Here is a 16634-nt window from a genome sequence, read left to right as displayed (position 1 = left end):
AACACACTCACGCGCACACATACAGTATATTCTGCAACACTCCTGATTTGTGAGGGGTTCCCCACCATTTTTTTTTTTACCCCTGCAGGGCAGAACACACCCAATGTGACAGTGAGTGTAATCTATGGGCGGTGTGTTAGGAAACGCCATCTATAGCTTCCAAATTGACAAAGTAAAGCTTTGTGAGATTAATTGGCTTTTCAGCTCCGGATCAATAGTGTGACTTTGGCTCTGCGTGTGAATACAGTGAGGCTGATCTCTGCTCCTCGATGCTGATCCGCCCTCTGCTTTCTATCGACCCTGCTCTCAGTGTGGGGTTATGGTATTACAAACTGTACGGTGCGGTGCCAGCCGTGCTTTCCATACAGGAGGAGAGCTAAAGGCTAAACACAGGAGGTGGAGGCTGGAGCCGTGGCCTGTGTGTTAAAGGTCAGATGAGACTGTATTCACTGCGGTGAGTGAGTGTTAAAAACAGCCCGATGACTTCCACACGCAACCATTCTTCTAAACACGACCATGAATGTAACACGGCCGTCTGTTTTTATAAAAAAAGGCACAATAGCGGCTGCACATAAGGAGATCCTCTTAAGGCTCTGCAGCCAGGGTGAAACTTCTGTAGTGGGGGGGTGTAGCATGTGTTTGTGTGTGTGGAGGGGCCCTTTAATAAAAGCTTACTTCTTTTTCAACCTGCGGTCCTTCTCGGCCTGCGTGCCCAGCTTGCCCACTCCCATGTCCTGGCCCATGTCTGCATCCATCATGGTCGCTGGTAAAGAAAGAGGAACATTAATTCCACAATATTAAAGAGCTAAAAAAAAAGCGGTGGTCGACTCCCCGGGTCCCTACTGTCAACATGTGGATATCACAGATTTCTGCTCTTATTCCTCTCGAGAAGTTGACTCATGACCTTAATCACAAATCGGACAAGTTTTGGAGGATCTGGGAACCATTGCACTCCTTCTTACAGAAGCTATAACTCATCATCTGTCCCTGAAAGATGAGGACTGTCTTCCCTTTCATTTATTTTATGTATGTGGTCAAACTCATCAAATACACAATCCAAAAACTCCAAAACGCTTGAGTTGTTGGAGGGAAACCAAGAAATCCCATGAGCCTCAGTAGCGTAGCTCTGAGCAGCTCACGGCTCTGCTCCGCCGTTCTAAAAATAGCTTGCACCGATAATTAAAGGTAACAAACCTACTGCTATGACTATAGGGATTTATTATGGCAATGGGCCAATTTGCCAAAATATTGAACTATCCCTTTAATGTTTGTGCTCATAAAATTGAAAAACCAATCAAAAGAGTATTAAAAAAACAGCAAAAAAAAAGATTATAAGTATAAATACAAAGTAGATCAGTCCATTCAGTATCATTAGCTGCTGCAGATTTCATTCATATTTTCAAGGGATATTATTATGGCTGTCGATCCATCCTCTTACCGTGTGGATCTACCATGACCTGTCTGTGTGCCAGGTGTGCCATTCGGCCTTTCTCCTTCTTGCCAAACAGCCGCCCGATGGAGGATTTGATGCCCTTCTTCTTTGGCTGCTTGTGGAGGGAGTCTTGGCTGCTGGCGACGCTGCTCAGGGCGCTGGCCTCGGCCTCCAGAGACGCCACGATCCTGACGACATGAACAGAAGTTTTAGATTTCCATTTCTTAGGGGTAGACATTTAATACCTATCCAAGAATCATCACAACCTAACTTTCTTTTGCTCTGATCTCACTTTTAAAAATGGAAAAGGCAATCCGCATTTACTTTCTGTGCCGTCTACTGGCAGCTTAACCAAATGTTTATTTATTTACGCCGCTTACTGAAGCTAATATCTGATATTTTTAAGCTTTAAATTTGATAATGTATCCAGGATTATCTCCGGCATGCTATAAAAAAATTATTCATGGCAAAAATTGCAGCTGAATTCCGAGAGCTAAGTGGGCGCTAAACCAACTTATTTCCATCCAGGCAGAGCGGAGACGACTGCACCATCTGATGATCGGCACACGAAGCGAACACTCATTCATGAAAGAGGAACCGGGAACAAAAAACACTTCCTCTGCTGCTGCTGCTGCAGTTGGTAAAAGCACCAACTCCATCCAGCAGCAGTTGGGGAGAGAACATGCGACAGAACAAAGCAGACTTTTCCAAACCAGTGAGATTAGTTTCTCCTTAAAGAAATGTTTGCACAGCTGACACCCACCCTCGTGCGTCATTGTGCGAGGAGGCTGGCAGTGTGTGTGTCATTCGGACTGTGCGCGGCGTTGGAGGCGGGGACGTCTCACACTTGATGGTGGCCTTGTCCTCGCGGCCGTCCTCTTCCACTGCCGCTATCTGAGGCGTGACGGCAAAATAACCGGACGTTAGACGTTAGATGTTTACATACATATAGCTAATATCCGCTGCGTGTTACTATGGCAACTATAGGAATTCGGCGACGTCATGTTTACCTTTCTCCTGTGTTTCCTCAGATCACTGGGCTGTCGGGATGAAGAGGAGAGGAAGAAGAAAACACTGGTCAATATCACCGTGTTGGAGCATCAACACTCGCATGTTGGCAGTAAATGAGCAACAATTGGCTCATTCATATTAATATCATACATCATTAGATGCTCACGAGCCTTTTCCCTCCTTGAACACTGAGGATCAATTTAGTCAGATCAATACAGAGGGATCAGATGTGGATTGGGAAACAAATCATTTGACTAATCAATAAAAGCCTGATTCCTTTGAAAGCCAGATATATATGACATCCATATGTCCCTGTATCAGGAGTAGTGTGGTCATATATATCACCTACATCATATGATCATATGTTTTATATTGTATATGAGGTTTTAAGTTATGAAGAGGTAGAGAGAGATAGTTCATTTGAAGATTTATAGAAAATATCTATATGAGGAACTTTTTAAATAGTATAAGTTCTTGTAACCATCCATGGTAATAGTATATTTAATTAAAAATACATTAAATTTATATATGTAAATGTATGACAACAACATGCATGCACAATTGAAAATGCATGTATGCATGTGTATATTTTTTCTTATCAATTTCACATTAGTTTGGATTTTACCATTCTGGGAAACTGGTCTCAGACTGTTTGTACTCTACTGTATACATTGTAATATCACTATACACTGACAGACCTGAGATGTGTGTATATACTATATATTTATATTGATCAACATGCCAACAATATAAGCATTCATACATAAACATAGTTCTATGTCCTGGTCATATGTTAACCAATTTCTAACAGGTTTCATATAATTTTTACATATTTGTCTTTATCTTATATGTACATACAGTATATGTCATGCATTAAATCTAATATGCACATATATTACATGTGGCTATTTTCCTCCCTGATCAGCTGGTGTGGATTCTCACACTTGACATTAATGTTGTGGATTCTGAGAGGAAGTGAAAGGCGTCCTGTCGACCCCTGAGCTGCATGATGACAGCTGACGGAGCTCTCTCCGCTCGCTAATTTAATGCAGCAAGTCTTCAAAAATTAATGCCCTTTCTAGCTACGCATGCAGAGATGCTGTAAAAAACCCCACAGCTGTCTGCCTTCTATTTCTTTTTTGTCTACAATTCATTAAAACAACCATCAACCGCTGACTCCATTCATAAGCTGCGATGGACATAAGGTTTCTCTGCATCTCTGTGTTCTTACGAAAGTGATGCGACCTCTAAAAATAAAGTATACACTTAGACTCAGCTTATACTCAAACTCTAATCAAATGCTGCTGTGTGATACAAGTATAGTAAATCCCTTATATCTAGAAAGAAATTTGCAGCTGTCAGTCACGGCGCCGCGGACTAAAATCAGAGACAGCTAATTATTTTTGCAGCTGGGCCGCGCGTAGAAATCCATGTCACATCTCACGCTCTGTCAGTGTGATATCTCAGAAAACGCTTAGATCAGTAACATGATGCATCTTGATATAAAAAAAACAACAAGAAAACAATCATAGAGCTGTGGTGGATGTGGTCGTGACTCATCAGGCTGTTTAGGAAGAACAGGAAGGACGTGTGTGTTTGAGGGTTAACGTCGTACCAGTGTCATGACCCCCATGCGTTCCATGTCGCGGGCGGGGCTTCGGGGGTCCAGCTTCGGGGTGGAGTGTCCGCTGGGCGGCGAGGAGGAGGCCAGGGAGGAGGCGGTGGCCGAGGCAGTGATGGAGGCTCCGTGGTGGTGCATTCGGGCCAGGTTGAGCCCCTCCAGGCTGACGCTGGCTACGCGGTTCTCGATCTCCTCCGCCCGCAGCTCCGTGGACTCCTTCTCCTCCTGGATGAGCCTGGACGGAGGACAGAGAGAGAGGAGTTAGAGGAAAAAGTTGGCTCATCTCTTGGATCACTCAGAGGACAGGCCCTGGTATCAGTAACACCAGTACAGCGTTCAGTCTTATCTGTAGAAGTCCTTAGAGGTGGATTTCTGGAGATTTGCATAACTAATTCCATTAAATACCTCGAGTATAAGGCAAACTAATTAAAGGCCAAAGAGCAGCGATAAAAGGGCTAAAAGTCAGGGTCATTAGTTTGAACGATACCCAGGGTTTCTAACTTTGTAATTAGCTGCGAGCTCAAACTCCTTGGATTCATGATCACTATCTGCCATCAGGTCTGGATTAACTCTTCCTGGGAGCAGCGTGGCACTCTGCCTGTTGAAGGCCATGTAAATGAGGGAAGACCTAAAAGGAGCATTAAAGAACCTGAGGAATAAAAGGACTAAGTGAAAGTTGTGCCCAGAGCAGTGATTAGTTATCAGCACTGGATAATTACAGCATTAATGAGAAAGACGTGCCCAAAACACTGAGTGCATGCAAGGACAGGGACAGAGGAGTGACTTAATGACATGTGATACCTAAGTGTGGGCTTAACAGTTTAAAGCAATTAAGATCATATTTGGAGTGTTTTGAATAAGTTTTTACTTATATTAATGCAGTGATTCCCAACCTTTCTTGGCTTGTGACCCCAATTTCTGGCGACCCCACGATCATGTGCAGTCACGTGATCGCGGTCGCCAATCAAGATGTGCCATGCTGCATTTTATTTGAACTCAACTTATATTTGAGAAAGTGAAAGAATGGAATACAGTTGTTTAAGATTGTGTGTGGTGTTTTTAATCATAATTTAAAAAAGAATAATAATTAGTTAAAAAAATATTTTTTATCAGTAATTAGACTAGACATTTCAGGCGACCCCATTTGAATTCCAGACGACCCCGTGTGGGGTCACGACCCCAAGGTTGAAAAACACTGTATTAATGTGTAAGAATGCAGATTTTAGGTGGAATATCTAACTTTCTTAAAAAACTAAGAAGAGGAGGAGTTATCCATTGCAAACCTGGTATGAGCCAACTACACAAAGCTGCAGAGATGAATCCCAAAAGACTCAGCTTTCTAGGATACGATGCTAAAAAATCAAGTGCTAAGTGGATTTGGGCTAAAACGGATTAAGAACACAATTTAAAGTAAAAGAGGCAAATCAATATGTCTGGCAACCTGGTCTTTTTATATTCAATTTATACTGCGATGCGCGCCAGCTACCGAATCTCCTTGTTGATGGCGTCCAGCTGCTCCTGCAGCATCATGGCCAACGTCTGTGCGTCGGAGTGGCCGCTGGGCGAGAGCAGGTCCATGGAGCTGAACAGCGTTTCCCTGTCGTCGTCGTCGATGTCCGACATCTCCGTGTCGCTCTCGAAGTGGTGACCTCCCAGAACCCCGAGCTGTTGCGAGCGCCATTCGTGTTCCCCCAGTGATTTCGCCTGCACAAACACAGAGACAGCATCAAGATCAAGGGCCAGATTCACAAAACCTTCTTAAGAAAAAAATGTTCTTGAGTGTCATTTTTTTCTTAACTTCAGTCATATTCTCCAAAGAATAATAATAATTTTAAGAATAAATGGTATTCTTGAAATCAAAGTTCTCAAATTTGTTCTTTACTTTTTTCTTAACTTTAAGACAACCTTGACCTGTCTAGGAAAGCCTCTAATATCACCTTTTCCAACAAATTTTAGACAAGTTTAGACTAGTAGGTCATAGTTAAAGTAAATATTAATTACACAAAGTGCCTGTTAACTGTTAGTTAGCATGTTAGATAACTGTTAGTCTCCTGATATTCCCATATTATTAATTTTCCCCAGTAGTAATTTTTTTCATACATTCATTTCATCCACCATATAACCTCAAGCTCCTGCCTTGAAAAGTTTCTGCATCTCTTTTTGTCCTTCTCCATGTGACTGACGGTTAAGACCCAAACTATGTTGTTTTTTGGTGCGTGCAATGCAATGCAGTGACGAAATGACTGTTCTTAAGACTGTTCGTAAGAAAATATTGAGGAATTTCACTTAAGAACTTCCTTCTTTTATTTATTTATTTGGTTCATTTCGGGCATGTCAATTAGTCATCATCATCACACATCATCTCAATCCAATTAATACAATACACATGACCGAAAGGGAAAGCGGGAGAAGCAAAAGCTTATCTAGTCCTGCCCCCAATACTCACATATTCATTTTTTCTGCATGTTACATTTTAACTTCTTAATTTTAGAAGAAGTTAAGATGTTTCTTAAGAACATTTTGGTGAATCTGGCCCCAGACTTTTAGCTCTTATATATTTTTTCCAACAGGTGATCTACTTGTAAACCACTCCCGAACCTCTCACCTTGGTTTCACGCAGACCCACCCGCCCTCTCCTTGGCCGGCGGATCACCTTGGCGGAGCGGTAGTGGTCCGACTGGGTCTCAGCCAGCGATCCCAACGAGAACCGGAGCTCAGCCGACGTGTCCAGATGAGACCTACAGTAAAAAACAGCTTTTATATATTCTCTGCATCTTTAAGTCTCCTGCTGTGTGCAGCTACATCTTCTCTGCCTGACATAATAATAAACGATGGAGAAAAAAACAAAACAAAACCCTAAGACCCTAAACAGGGATTGTGCCTGAGCTGTGAAGCTGATTCCAAAAAAGATGAGACAAATGTTATGGTAATGTTCACAGTTATACAGTCAGACAGTCAACCAATCAGAGCTTGTGTTAGGGTACCTCGAGCGTACCTAAACGTCACAGTGATGTGGGGAAAATGTGTACTTCTGGAAGGATCAGAGCCTGTTATGCATGCCTCTACGGCTGCAAATTGTTTGTCTGTGGAGGAGATTAAGGCTGCGACTGTCAACACATCAACACTGTAATATCAGAACTTCATGCAGCATGAAAAAGGAAGCCAGACGACATCCGAGAATAGATACGGAGAGGTCAGCGACGCAAGTGTTTCTAACAATAGTGCAGAGCAAATTGTTTCATCAGCGACAAGAGAGAGTGCGTCTTTGTTCCTGCGTTTTTATTTGCTTCCTGCTACACAAACATAGCTCCGATCGGCTGTAACCGGATCAGTTTGGGCCCTTTATTAAATCTCCACTGGATTTCTGCCTGTGAGCATCATCCAAAAAGACAGCTAAGCAACTTTAGCTAAAACCGGTCTCAGAGTCAAGCAGCCCATGGCCTCCTTCTGGTGTTTGGGCCAAACAAATATGTCAAATGGAACCACATACTTAATTATTCTCCAGTGAATTGAATCTAACGATTGTTTGGAGCCATTTCTGAGGAGCATCAGACTGTGGAGCTGTAAAACCTGTGATAAACTTTATTTTCTTTGCACACGTTGCTTGTTAATTTAATGGATAAATCCTATGTAATGTTTTGCAGATTGTCCTGTTGGGAGTAAATAAGAGCAGCAGGTGCTAATCCCCCTTAAACAACTGACTGTTTGCCAAAACCCCGCCCCTGCCCCGCAACACAGACTGCCCAATCACAGCTTAGCGTCTCTTAAGTAGGCACCACAGGCTCTAGTGCTCTAAAGCCACATATGGATTCATTATAAAGGTACAGCAGACATGTAGAAACCTCTACACTGTAGTTTTAACAGCTTTATACCAACTTACCTGGACAGTGTTGGTTCTGTGAGGGATCCCGCCCTCAATCTGAACTGGTCCAGCTCTGATCTCAGTTTGTCGATCTCCTCGGCCAGCTGCGTCTGGACAAAACCATTTGACAAACATCACAATGGAGCATCCCAGTCGTCGTTATTAGTGCACGTCAAGACTGAACTGTGTGGCACCAGTGTGGCTCATTTAATTCACATAGCTGAATTCTAAGTGACAGAGTGACACTTTCTAATGTCTTCTGCACCGCTCATGAAATTCATCTCGTTACCCCACGCGGGAGGTTGATGAATATTCAACAGCACAGGTTTATAAAAAATGGAATTTATGCCAACAACCAACCTCATTATTTCTTCATTATTAACTGCTTAATTAAGGCAACCTCATGTAAAATGATGAAAAAGATTATTTTTTTTTTTTAAAGACGTAATCATAATTTCTTCAGCTGTGCAACCTACTTTCTCGTGGATTGACTCCTCGTACTGTTTCCTGTAACCGTCGGAGTCTTGGATTAACAAGTTCTGCAAAGAGAGGGAGAAAAAAATATCAAGAAAGAGGTGAGGAGGAAAATCCACCCCCTGACGTTTTATTTTGAAGGACTGCTGTCGATATGTTATTGATCATATTTGACCTTCTCCTCCAGAGCGGCCATTCTCTCCTTCAGGTGAAGCTGGAGACGCTCGTTGGACTCCGTGAGGAGTCGGTCCACCGTGTCCGACAGACGCTTGTTGTGCTCTTCATTCATCTTTTCTCTCTGCCGAGCCTGAAGGAACAAATTACAACTGATGATGTATTTAAAGTCAAATATACCAGTGTGAATTAACAGGATATCTTTAGTTCTGTTCGAGGGGCTAAAAAAAAAACTAAAGAGCGTTCACATCCTGTTGATAATGACCACGTCGACCTCCTCAAAGCAGTGGTGCCCAACACTGTTTTAAATGGGGTTCAACACATTTCTTTTTTAATTAGCAGTATTGTCTCAGTGTTGGAAGCTGCTATTCTTCATTGTTTAAGCAGGTTTTTGTTAATTACATCTATGAGAACTAGAATAGATAATCAGGTTGGGAAAATGTGTCCTATATTTAAATAATTCTACCTTTTATCTTGTCTTATTATCATTATTATTATCATGTTTTGTGTTGTATTTCATGTATGAAAGCTGCTACACAAATAAAGATTACAATCATCATCATTAGTACTATTTTTTGTTGCACATTGGTGCATTGGTAACTATGTTGTTTATCATTTTTGTTTCTTTTGACAACCAGTGCATGAAAGGAAACACTGGGAAATTATGAAAAAGCTCTGCAGCCTTATTCAGAAAAATAGGAAAATGACTTCCACAGCAGGTAAAATGAGCCAGATTTTTATCCAAAACAAAACTTCAAAGAGGCTGTAATTTATTGTGAAACATTCAAATTTCAAGCTGAAATTTCAAAATAAAGTTCTATCCACATGTTACTCAATAAAGTTGTTAAAAAAAAAAAAAAAAAAAAAAAGTCCGTGCTTGGGGTAAAAAAAAAAAAAGTCTGTGCTAGGGGAGGGGAGCCACCCTCAATGGAAATGTGAGAGCAGTGTAACATTAAACTAGGGATTTCAAATGTTTAATCAAAGAGGAACTATGGAAGTCCGCTGCTTTCCCGCTGTTTTGCTAGCAGTCCCTGGCCATGTGCATTTGTTTACAATGAAGCCGAAAAATCAATACATGGCCATGTGCATTTGTTTACAATGAAGCCACGAAAAATCAATATATGGAGTGGTGAAATAAGTTTTTTGAAATACATCCACCTTATTGTTCCACATTGTTAGCTAGAGATAATGTTTCTGAAATTCAGTTTACCAACTTTTCGGTCCCCAGTTAGTGCCCAAAATAAGTGATTTGAGGGCATCCTCAAAAAAATTTTGCACGTACAATTGGACATTCTAGCACCAAATCAACAATCTTTTTTTTTTTTTTTTAAACCGCAACATAGGGTTCACGTCATGATATTGTTTGTATTTTGAGCATTAAAACTTCCATAGTCCATAGTTTTCTTTGTTTGATATGTCAAGAAACTTTTGGTTAAGTAACCATGGACAGCTCCGTCATCATTACCATCATTATGGGCAGTTTTTGTTCTAGAGACCTGTAAAAAATAAATAATTTAGGTCAAATGCTGGAAATTTGAAGTCCGCTTTTTGAAAATTTTCAAATCCCTTGTGAAAACACGTCATGAGGACAAACTGTTTTGGTGCTTGAAATATGTTTACCAGAGTCTTAGCTTCACGAAAGCAGTGAAATAGGCCTATGAATAAAGTAACAGATAAGTGTAGAAAACAAGTTTAAAGCGAAATTTTGTAACATTGGTTTTTGTTTTTTTTTTCTTGGGGGGGGGGCGGTCAGAGGACCATGGTATGGTCAGGGGGGCGTTGGTTCAAAAAAGGTTGAGAACCACTGCTCTAATAAAAGCCTCCACACTGTGCAGCTAGTATCTTCGGCTGACGCTATAAAACGTGACCTTGAGGATGCTCATGTAATCATTTTATAAACTCCTCCATCAGCAGAGTGTGTCCAACAGTGATTTGGTGAAGTTTGATTGGTGATGCATCAGACAACACCCCCATCAGTCACAGCCGCCCGGAGCTGTCAGCGCTGGTACGGGAGCGGCCGCCTGGCACGACGCCTCCACACTGACTCACCCGTAGCAGCTCCTGGTTCTTCTCCTCCAGCTGGCACTCCAAGTGCCTCATCCGCTCCTCGATGCTCCCGTGACGCTCCTCCGCCTACGGAATGGGATCACAGCGACAGACAGAAACAAAGAGAAAGGGCACGATGACCTGTGAGCTCGACGGAGGGAAGGGGAGGGAGGGGAGGGCGCGCGGGGGCAACAAAGAAAAGCAGTGGCAACGACACAAGCCAAAGCCTCTACCCCAAAATCAAAGATGGAGATCTATCGTTTTAAAGCAGTATTGGAGAGAGAGATTGAGAGAGAGAGAGAGAGAGAGCTGGTTGAAAACAAGGAGTGACGAGGAGAGAGATGGAGAACCAGGCCACCAAAGGACAGAATGAAAGAGGAAGAGAGCTGCTCCAGCGCTGCCAAGTTATGAGCTCCAGCCAGAAGTGCCATGCAGCTGTCCTATGGCGGTAGAACAGCCAGAGCAGAATCCCAGTAAACAACGCTCGCCACAAAACACTAATAAGATAAATGAATGAAATCTGCTCTCTACAGGAGTCGGCAGTAGCTGTGACGCCCTGTGGGACTACCTTCCTAAGAATGGAGTTCATGTCTTGGAGTTTAGCTTCCATAACAAAGTGATAATCATCAGGGGAGGAAGAGGAGCTGGAGTCAGACTGATGTGGCCGAGGAAGAGGAGAGGGACATGTTGAAACGTCATGACATGACACCATGATGTGCACACTTGAGATGAGGGCATCTGTCAGAATGTGTGTCAACAGTATGTGTGTGTGTGTGTGTGTATGTGTGTTAACGTGGACATGTGTGTGTTCGCCCGCCTACCTTGGTGAGGGCTGCTATCCTCTGAGCCAGCTCGGCCTCCACCTCCGGCAGCGTCTCGGCCTTCCTCATGGTCTGCTGAAGCTTCTGCTCGGCCAGCTCTAGCCTCTCCTGTAGCTGCCTGTTCTTCTCCTCCATCTGCACACACACACACACACACACACACAAACACACACAATGTTGGCAGAGAGACATTCAGAGGATTTATGAGATACCACATCCAGCGAATTCTCAAATAATAATAAAAAAAAAGGTAGTAAACAACAATGGCAGGTATGAATAAATAAATAAATAAAGGCCACTTCCCACAGCTATGCCGTTCTTTGATTCAGTGCTGTCAGTGAAAACACTTTCTGCAGATGCATCAAAGTAAAAGCCTGACAGGAGAGGAGAGAGATTGGAGCTGCATGTGTCCAAATCTTACAACACACTGACTACACACCTAGTGGCAACATCCAGGGCTGAGACGGCCACTGGTGAGACAGCCGCTCCGACTTTACAGTGGAAATAAACATGTTTACAGCCTGACATGAAAAATGGTTTTGCTATTTATGGCTAATTTGCTCCTTCAGGCCAACTATACAGGGCTGGATTCTTATATAACTCACCTGTTTAAATCTTATTAAAGTATAAAAGTTCTGTATAATCGAGGGCGTGGCCTCTTTTGAGTGCAATGGATTAGCTGGAAATTAGGAGGCGGAGTCAGACACGGCCAAGACGGCGGCTGTGGTGCAGCCCACTCTGAGCTTTATCTTTTTTTACAGCCTCTACTACACACATATAGTACACAGCATATACTATATACTGTGTACAGCTATTAAAGGATAATTCTGGTCATTTTCTAAGTAACGCTCTACAGCTCTAGGTCCCCTAGTGCGACCATAGGAAAAAATCAGAGAAAAATATGTGCAAACCGGACCTACGTAGCTCTCCTCCTGCTAGCTGCGCTACACTGTAGTTAAACCAAAGATACTCTATAAACAAAGGGAAAAAGCAGTTATATTCACATTGATGCTTTTTTCCCCCATCCAAAATCATTTTTCCCTCCTAAATCCATGTTTTCCTCGCATTTTTGTTTTTGTTGATATGGAAACAGTCCCGAGCTCGACAGTCGACTAGTAAGGTCTACCCAGGAAGTTAGAGTAAACAGAGGTAGGCTACGTGCTCTCTCATTAACAGAGTTATTCACAGTCAGTGTTGTGTGGTAAGGAACTGGTGGATGTTGCAAAGCATTTGTAGTGATATTTTGAGCATTATATAGAGGCCAAAGTCACGGTTAGAAGAACTGCCCCCATTACTTTGCTGTTTAACTGCAGTGTAGCGCAGCTAGCAGGAGGAGAGCTAGGTCCAGTCTGCACATGTTTTTCTCAGATTTTTTCCTGTGGTCGCACTCGGGGACCTAGAGCTGTAGAGCGTTACTTAAAAAATTACCGTAATTTTCCTTTAAATCTGTAGGATACCTGTTGGAGCATTTGTCCCAAGGCACACTCTTACAAAAATATATTCATAACATATCTAGTATGAGCTTGTATTATCTGATTTTGAGCAGTATTGATACTGACCCCAAAAGTCAATAAAATTTATGCATGTGCATGTTTATCCATTTTCAATTTTTTATACCTGAGATTAAATACTTTTTTTTATTTTCTAACATGCCTCAGGATGTGTCTCACCCTCAATAATCTGTCTTCATTTTCTCAGCAGCTCCTCTAGCTCCTTTGTGAACACTAAGATATAACTCGCAATAACAAAAAACAACGAGAATCTTCTCAGAATAAAATCATAAATTGAGAGAAAATTAGAAATAAATGTGCAGATGGTTCAACTAACTAACAGTTTCCGCCCTCTGTCCTGGCACATCATGTAACAAAAGGGCAAAAGGTGCTTCTTTGAATGTGAATCTGTTCCTTTTTTTTTCGCGCTGAGGTCAGCGGAGCATCATCTCCTGGTAGAAAATAGCAGCACAGATTCTGCGTCTTCAGTGGGAGGAACTGGATGTTGAAGTCTCTGGCAGCGAGCCTTAGCCCTTCTTCACAAATAGCACCGACAACAGAGTCAGAATAGCAGCAGCTCTTTCTCGCACTTGCCAGGAGCGACAGTGGCAACTTTGACTCAGCACATACCGGTAATTGCCCTGATTAGTCATTCAGATACAGACACTTCCGCCATTATAAAGACGGGAATCAAACCCACCGTTCAGTGGAACTGCCACCGAGCGACTCGTATTTCCCTGTTGCACGTCTCTGTCTCGCTCGGGGCTCTGATCAGTTTTAAGACTCCTTTTTTTTTTAAGAGGGGGGGACGCCTTGGCAGCCCTCGCCGTCGGCGGCAGATGCTCTGCTCCCTAAAGCATCGGGCCTGGCAGCTCAATATACAATAATTAGACTAGAGAGGGTGAGATCTGTGTAGTGTTGTGTGATATTCTCTGTCTGATATCAACATCCCATTGGGTGGGGAAGCATGACAGTGTGATTTTTTTCCCTACAGTATCCTCCCTAGATGTCCAAACATCCATCTCTTTTTTCCCCCCCAGTATTTCCTCCCATCTTCTGTCATCCGTCTGTACCAGTGGCCAAACCTCACCAACCCCTTCCCTCCATCTTCAGACATCAGCAGCCAGATCTCAGGGTTCAGCTGCTGGCACAACCGCCAGTAAACTCATTACACAGCCAGCATGTGTGTGTGTTTGTGTGTTTGTGTGCGGTAAAGCAGGAGCTCAAACCCAAAAGGCTTTAGAGGTTATTTCTGTGGAGCGTCTCTGGAGCACAGAGGTCATGTGTTTACCTTGACAACTACTGGATCGTCTTATAGAGAGACGCCGGCTTGACGCTGACGTCTCCTTCCTCTTGACAAGCGCTGCCCATCATTGTGTCTGTGTGTGTGTGTGTGTGAGCCTCATCATTACTTCTGCTCATATTAGTATGAAGCTCTCTCTCCATGTTTTCCGGAGCTCAGCTGCTGCTGAAGTCTGCACTCATGTCAATCTCGTGCGGTACCGGGCAATTTATCTAATTGGCTGCGATGAATCACAAAGAATCTTTAAAAAAAAAAGAAAAAGGGGAATAAATCCTGACCCACCGTTTGATCATGTTGTAGACTAGAGCATTACATCAATTATGAGGATGGCATTGAGCCACGTGCAGCAGCTCGGCTCAGAGTAAACACTAATGTGAAACTACAAACGTTCCCTCCTAGGTAGTAATTTCCTTTGACATTATTTGACACAATGTCAAGACTTTTTATCCTTGACAACCCTCTGTGGGCTCTGTTCTGTCCGTCTTACACCAGCCGCTGCCTACGCGGTCCTACTGTTGGAAAAATGTTGGGAAGTCAACTTATGAATGATCCACCTGGACCTTCAGACCCATCGCCCCAGAAAAACCTTCACTGAGGTTCTCAGAGAGCGAAGAAGCAGCTGCTTTGTTATCAGTCTCTTGGTGCTGTAGCTTCCACAAACCCCTGGTCAGGCGGTGCGGTGCGGTGCGTACCTGTCTGAGGAACGCCTCCTTGTTGGCCAACTCGTTTTCCAGTTTGTCGTTGATGTCGTGCACCGAGGTGGACTCCCGCTGGGCGCTCAGGTAGCGTTTCTCCAGCGTGACGATCCGCTCCTCCATGTCCTCCTTCTGACACATGGCCTGCACACACACAAAGTCAAGTCAAGTCAATTTGTATTCATAAGGCACCGAATCACAACAGAAGTTATCTCAGAGCACAAAGCAGGTTCAGGATTTTGTTATCTGGCTCAACTGAACCTGTTATCAACTGGCTCAGTAAAGCTTGGATTTACTTATCTAGGTACCAATGCATGGGATAAATCATCAGCACAATGAATAAAGTATTTATTCAGATATAAGGGAATGCATTTCATTGCATTGACTGTAGGTTACTAATACAATAAATACAATAAAAAAAAAAAATTAAAAAAAAAACACTGATAAACTCTGTTACACGGTTTGATGTGATCTTAACATCACCATAGTGACTTTGGTTTGCTGCTTAGCTTTGTGTTACAGTGTGTAATTTTTTGTTGCTGGGCGTCTGTCAATCAAAACAATGACAAAAGACTGCGTAGGGTAACGTCGTGAAACAGCGTGGGATTGTGGGAGTTGTTTTCACCCTAATGCACTTAAGCTTCTCCCAGTTGTTCAGTCATTCTCCACTGTCTCCTCCTCCTCTTCAAAACAAACCCACCAGGTTTATCAGAACTGTTAAAACCACAAGATAAAGAAGTTTCCGGGGGAAAAGTTTCTGTGAGGTGTGGAGTGGACATACAGTAATACACCAGGGAGGGGTTTGGGAGCTTCTCTTTGATAACATCAAACCCAGATGTCCATCATCCGACTAAGATCTGTTATCTGGTTAAAATATATAGTCGGAAAACAGCAAGGTGTAAAAAGTACATCTTAAAAATATGGCCTAAAGCTGGATAAAAAGTCAATTTCAAGCCTCTGGCAGGAACCGTAACGCTGACACATGTGCATAACTTTTCAATTTCGGCTGCTTTTTTTGGTTCGGGAACTCGCGGTAAAAAAAAATCAACTGCAGCTCCAGTTTGTAACAAGTAGTTTGCAAACATGAATTTAATATTTGCAAAGGCCTGATTCTCGCTGCTCCGTAATTTCATTACCAAACATGAGTGATAGAAACTGTAATTAATGCAGACCGTTCACAAAATGTTTTCATAATTCTGTTTAGTGGAACATGGAGTGCGAGGGAACTGCATGTTATTAGTGCTAAACTTCTGTAATGATAATGGGTCTGAAATTAAAGCAGCATCGCTTTTCATCACATCACGAGGATGTCGCACTGTTATTATTAGAAGCTGCAATGTGAGTTACGCCAAAGTTGACAATTGAAACTTTTGGCATCAGATTAACTCCATACATGACACGACATAATCGACACACACCAAAGCAATGTCTTCAAAACCCTCATGCAAGCACACACACACACACCCCCTTCCTCCCTTTCCTGGCTGGTAACATTATCTCTGAAAGCTCTGAGAGTTAATTTCCTGTATGGAGACACAAAACCTATGCAAGCACATGTGGTTTCAAAAAAAATATATGAATAAACCGCTGCCGCTCTCAGAGGACGGGTAATAACACGGCGAGCCGTCAGATAAGGCCACAATCACCACCCGGGCCTCGCATCAGCACCAATCAATAGCAATTTCAGCCTGAGGGGGCCGACGGG

At 42.9% G+C, this 16634-nt stretch overlaps 1 protein-coding gene across 10 annotated transcripts in view; it reads right to left on the bottom strand.

Moving 5' to 3' along the window:
- Positions 1-16634, bottom strand: part of ppfia2 (PTPRF interacting protein alpha 2) — a 167802-nt gene that overhangs the window by 17737 nt on the left and 133431 nt on the right. For all 10 annotated transcript variants that reach the window (XM_085769832.1, XM_085769831.1, XM_085769829.1 and 7 more), the window contains 13 exons: positions 14927-15073; positions 11442-11576; positions 10624-10707; positions 8576-8707; positions 8403-8465; positions 7945-8036; positions 6670-6802; positions 5551-5768; positions 4059-4299; positions 2443-2472; positions 2196-2326; positions 1439-1620; positions 676-763 (listed from right to left, as the gene is read on the bottom strand). In XM_085769832.1, the coding sequence (XP_085625958.1) occupies positions 676-763; positions 1439-1620; positions 2196-2326; positions 2443-2472; positions 4059-4299; positions 5551-5768; positions 6670-6802; positions 7945-8036; positions 8403-8465; positions 8576-8707; positions 10624-10707; positions 11442-11576; positions 14927-15073 (1676 nt within the window). The remainder of the gene's footprint in view (positions 1-675; positions 764-1438; positions 1621-2195; positions 2327-2442; positions 2473-4058; positions 4300-5550; positions 5769-6669; positions 6803-7944; positions 8037-8402; positions 8466-8575; positions 8708-10623; positions 10708-11441; positions 11577-14926; positions 15074-16634) is intronic.

Source organism: Trachurus japonicus, chromosome 23 (assembly GCF_045865225.1).
Source record: "Trachurus japonicus isolate A0001 chromosome 23, Traja_1.0".
Taxonomy (NCBI): Eukaryota; Metazoa; Chordata; class Actinopteri; order Carangiformes; family Carangidae; genus Trachurus; species Trachurus japonicus.
Note: the sequence above shows the minus strand (reverse complement) of the source record. Positions and strands in the feature narration are given on the sequence as shown.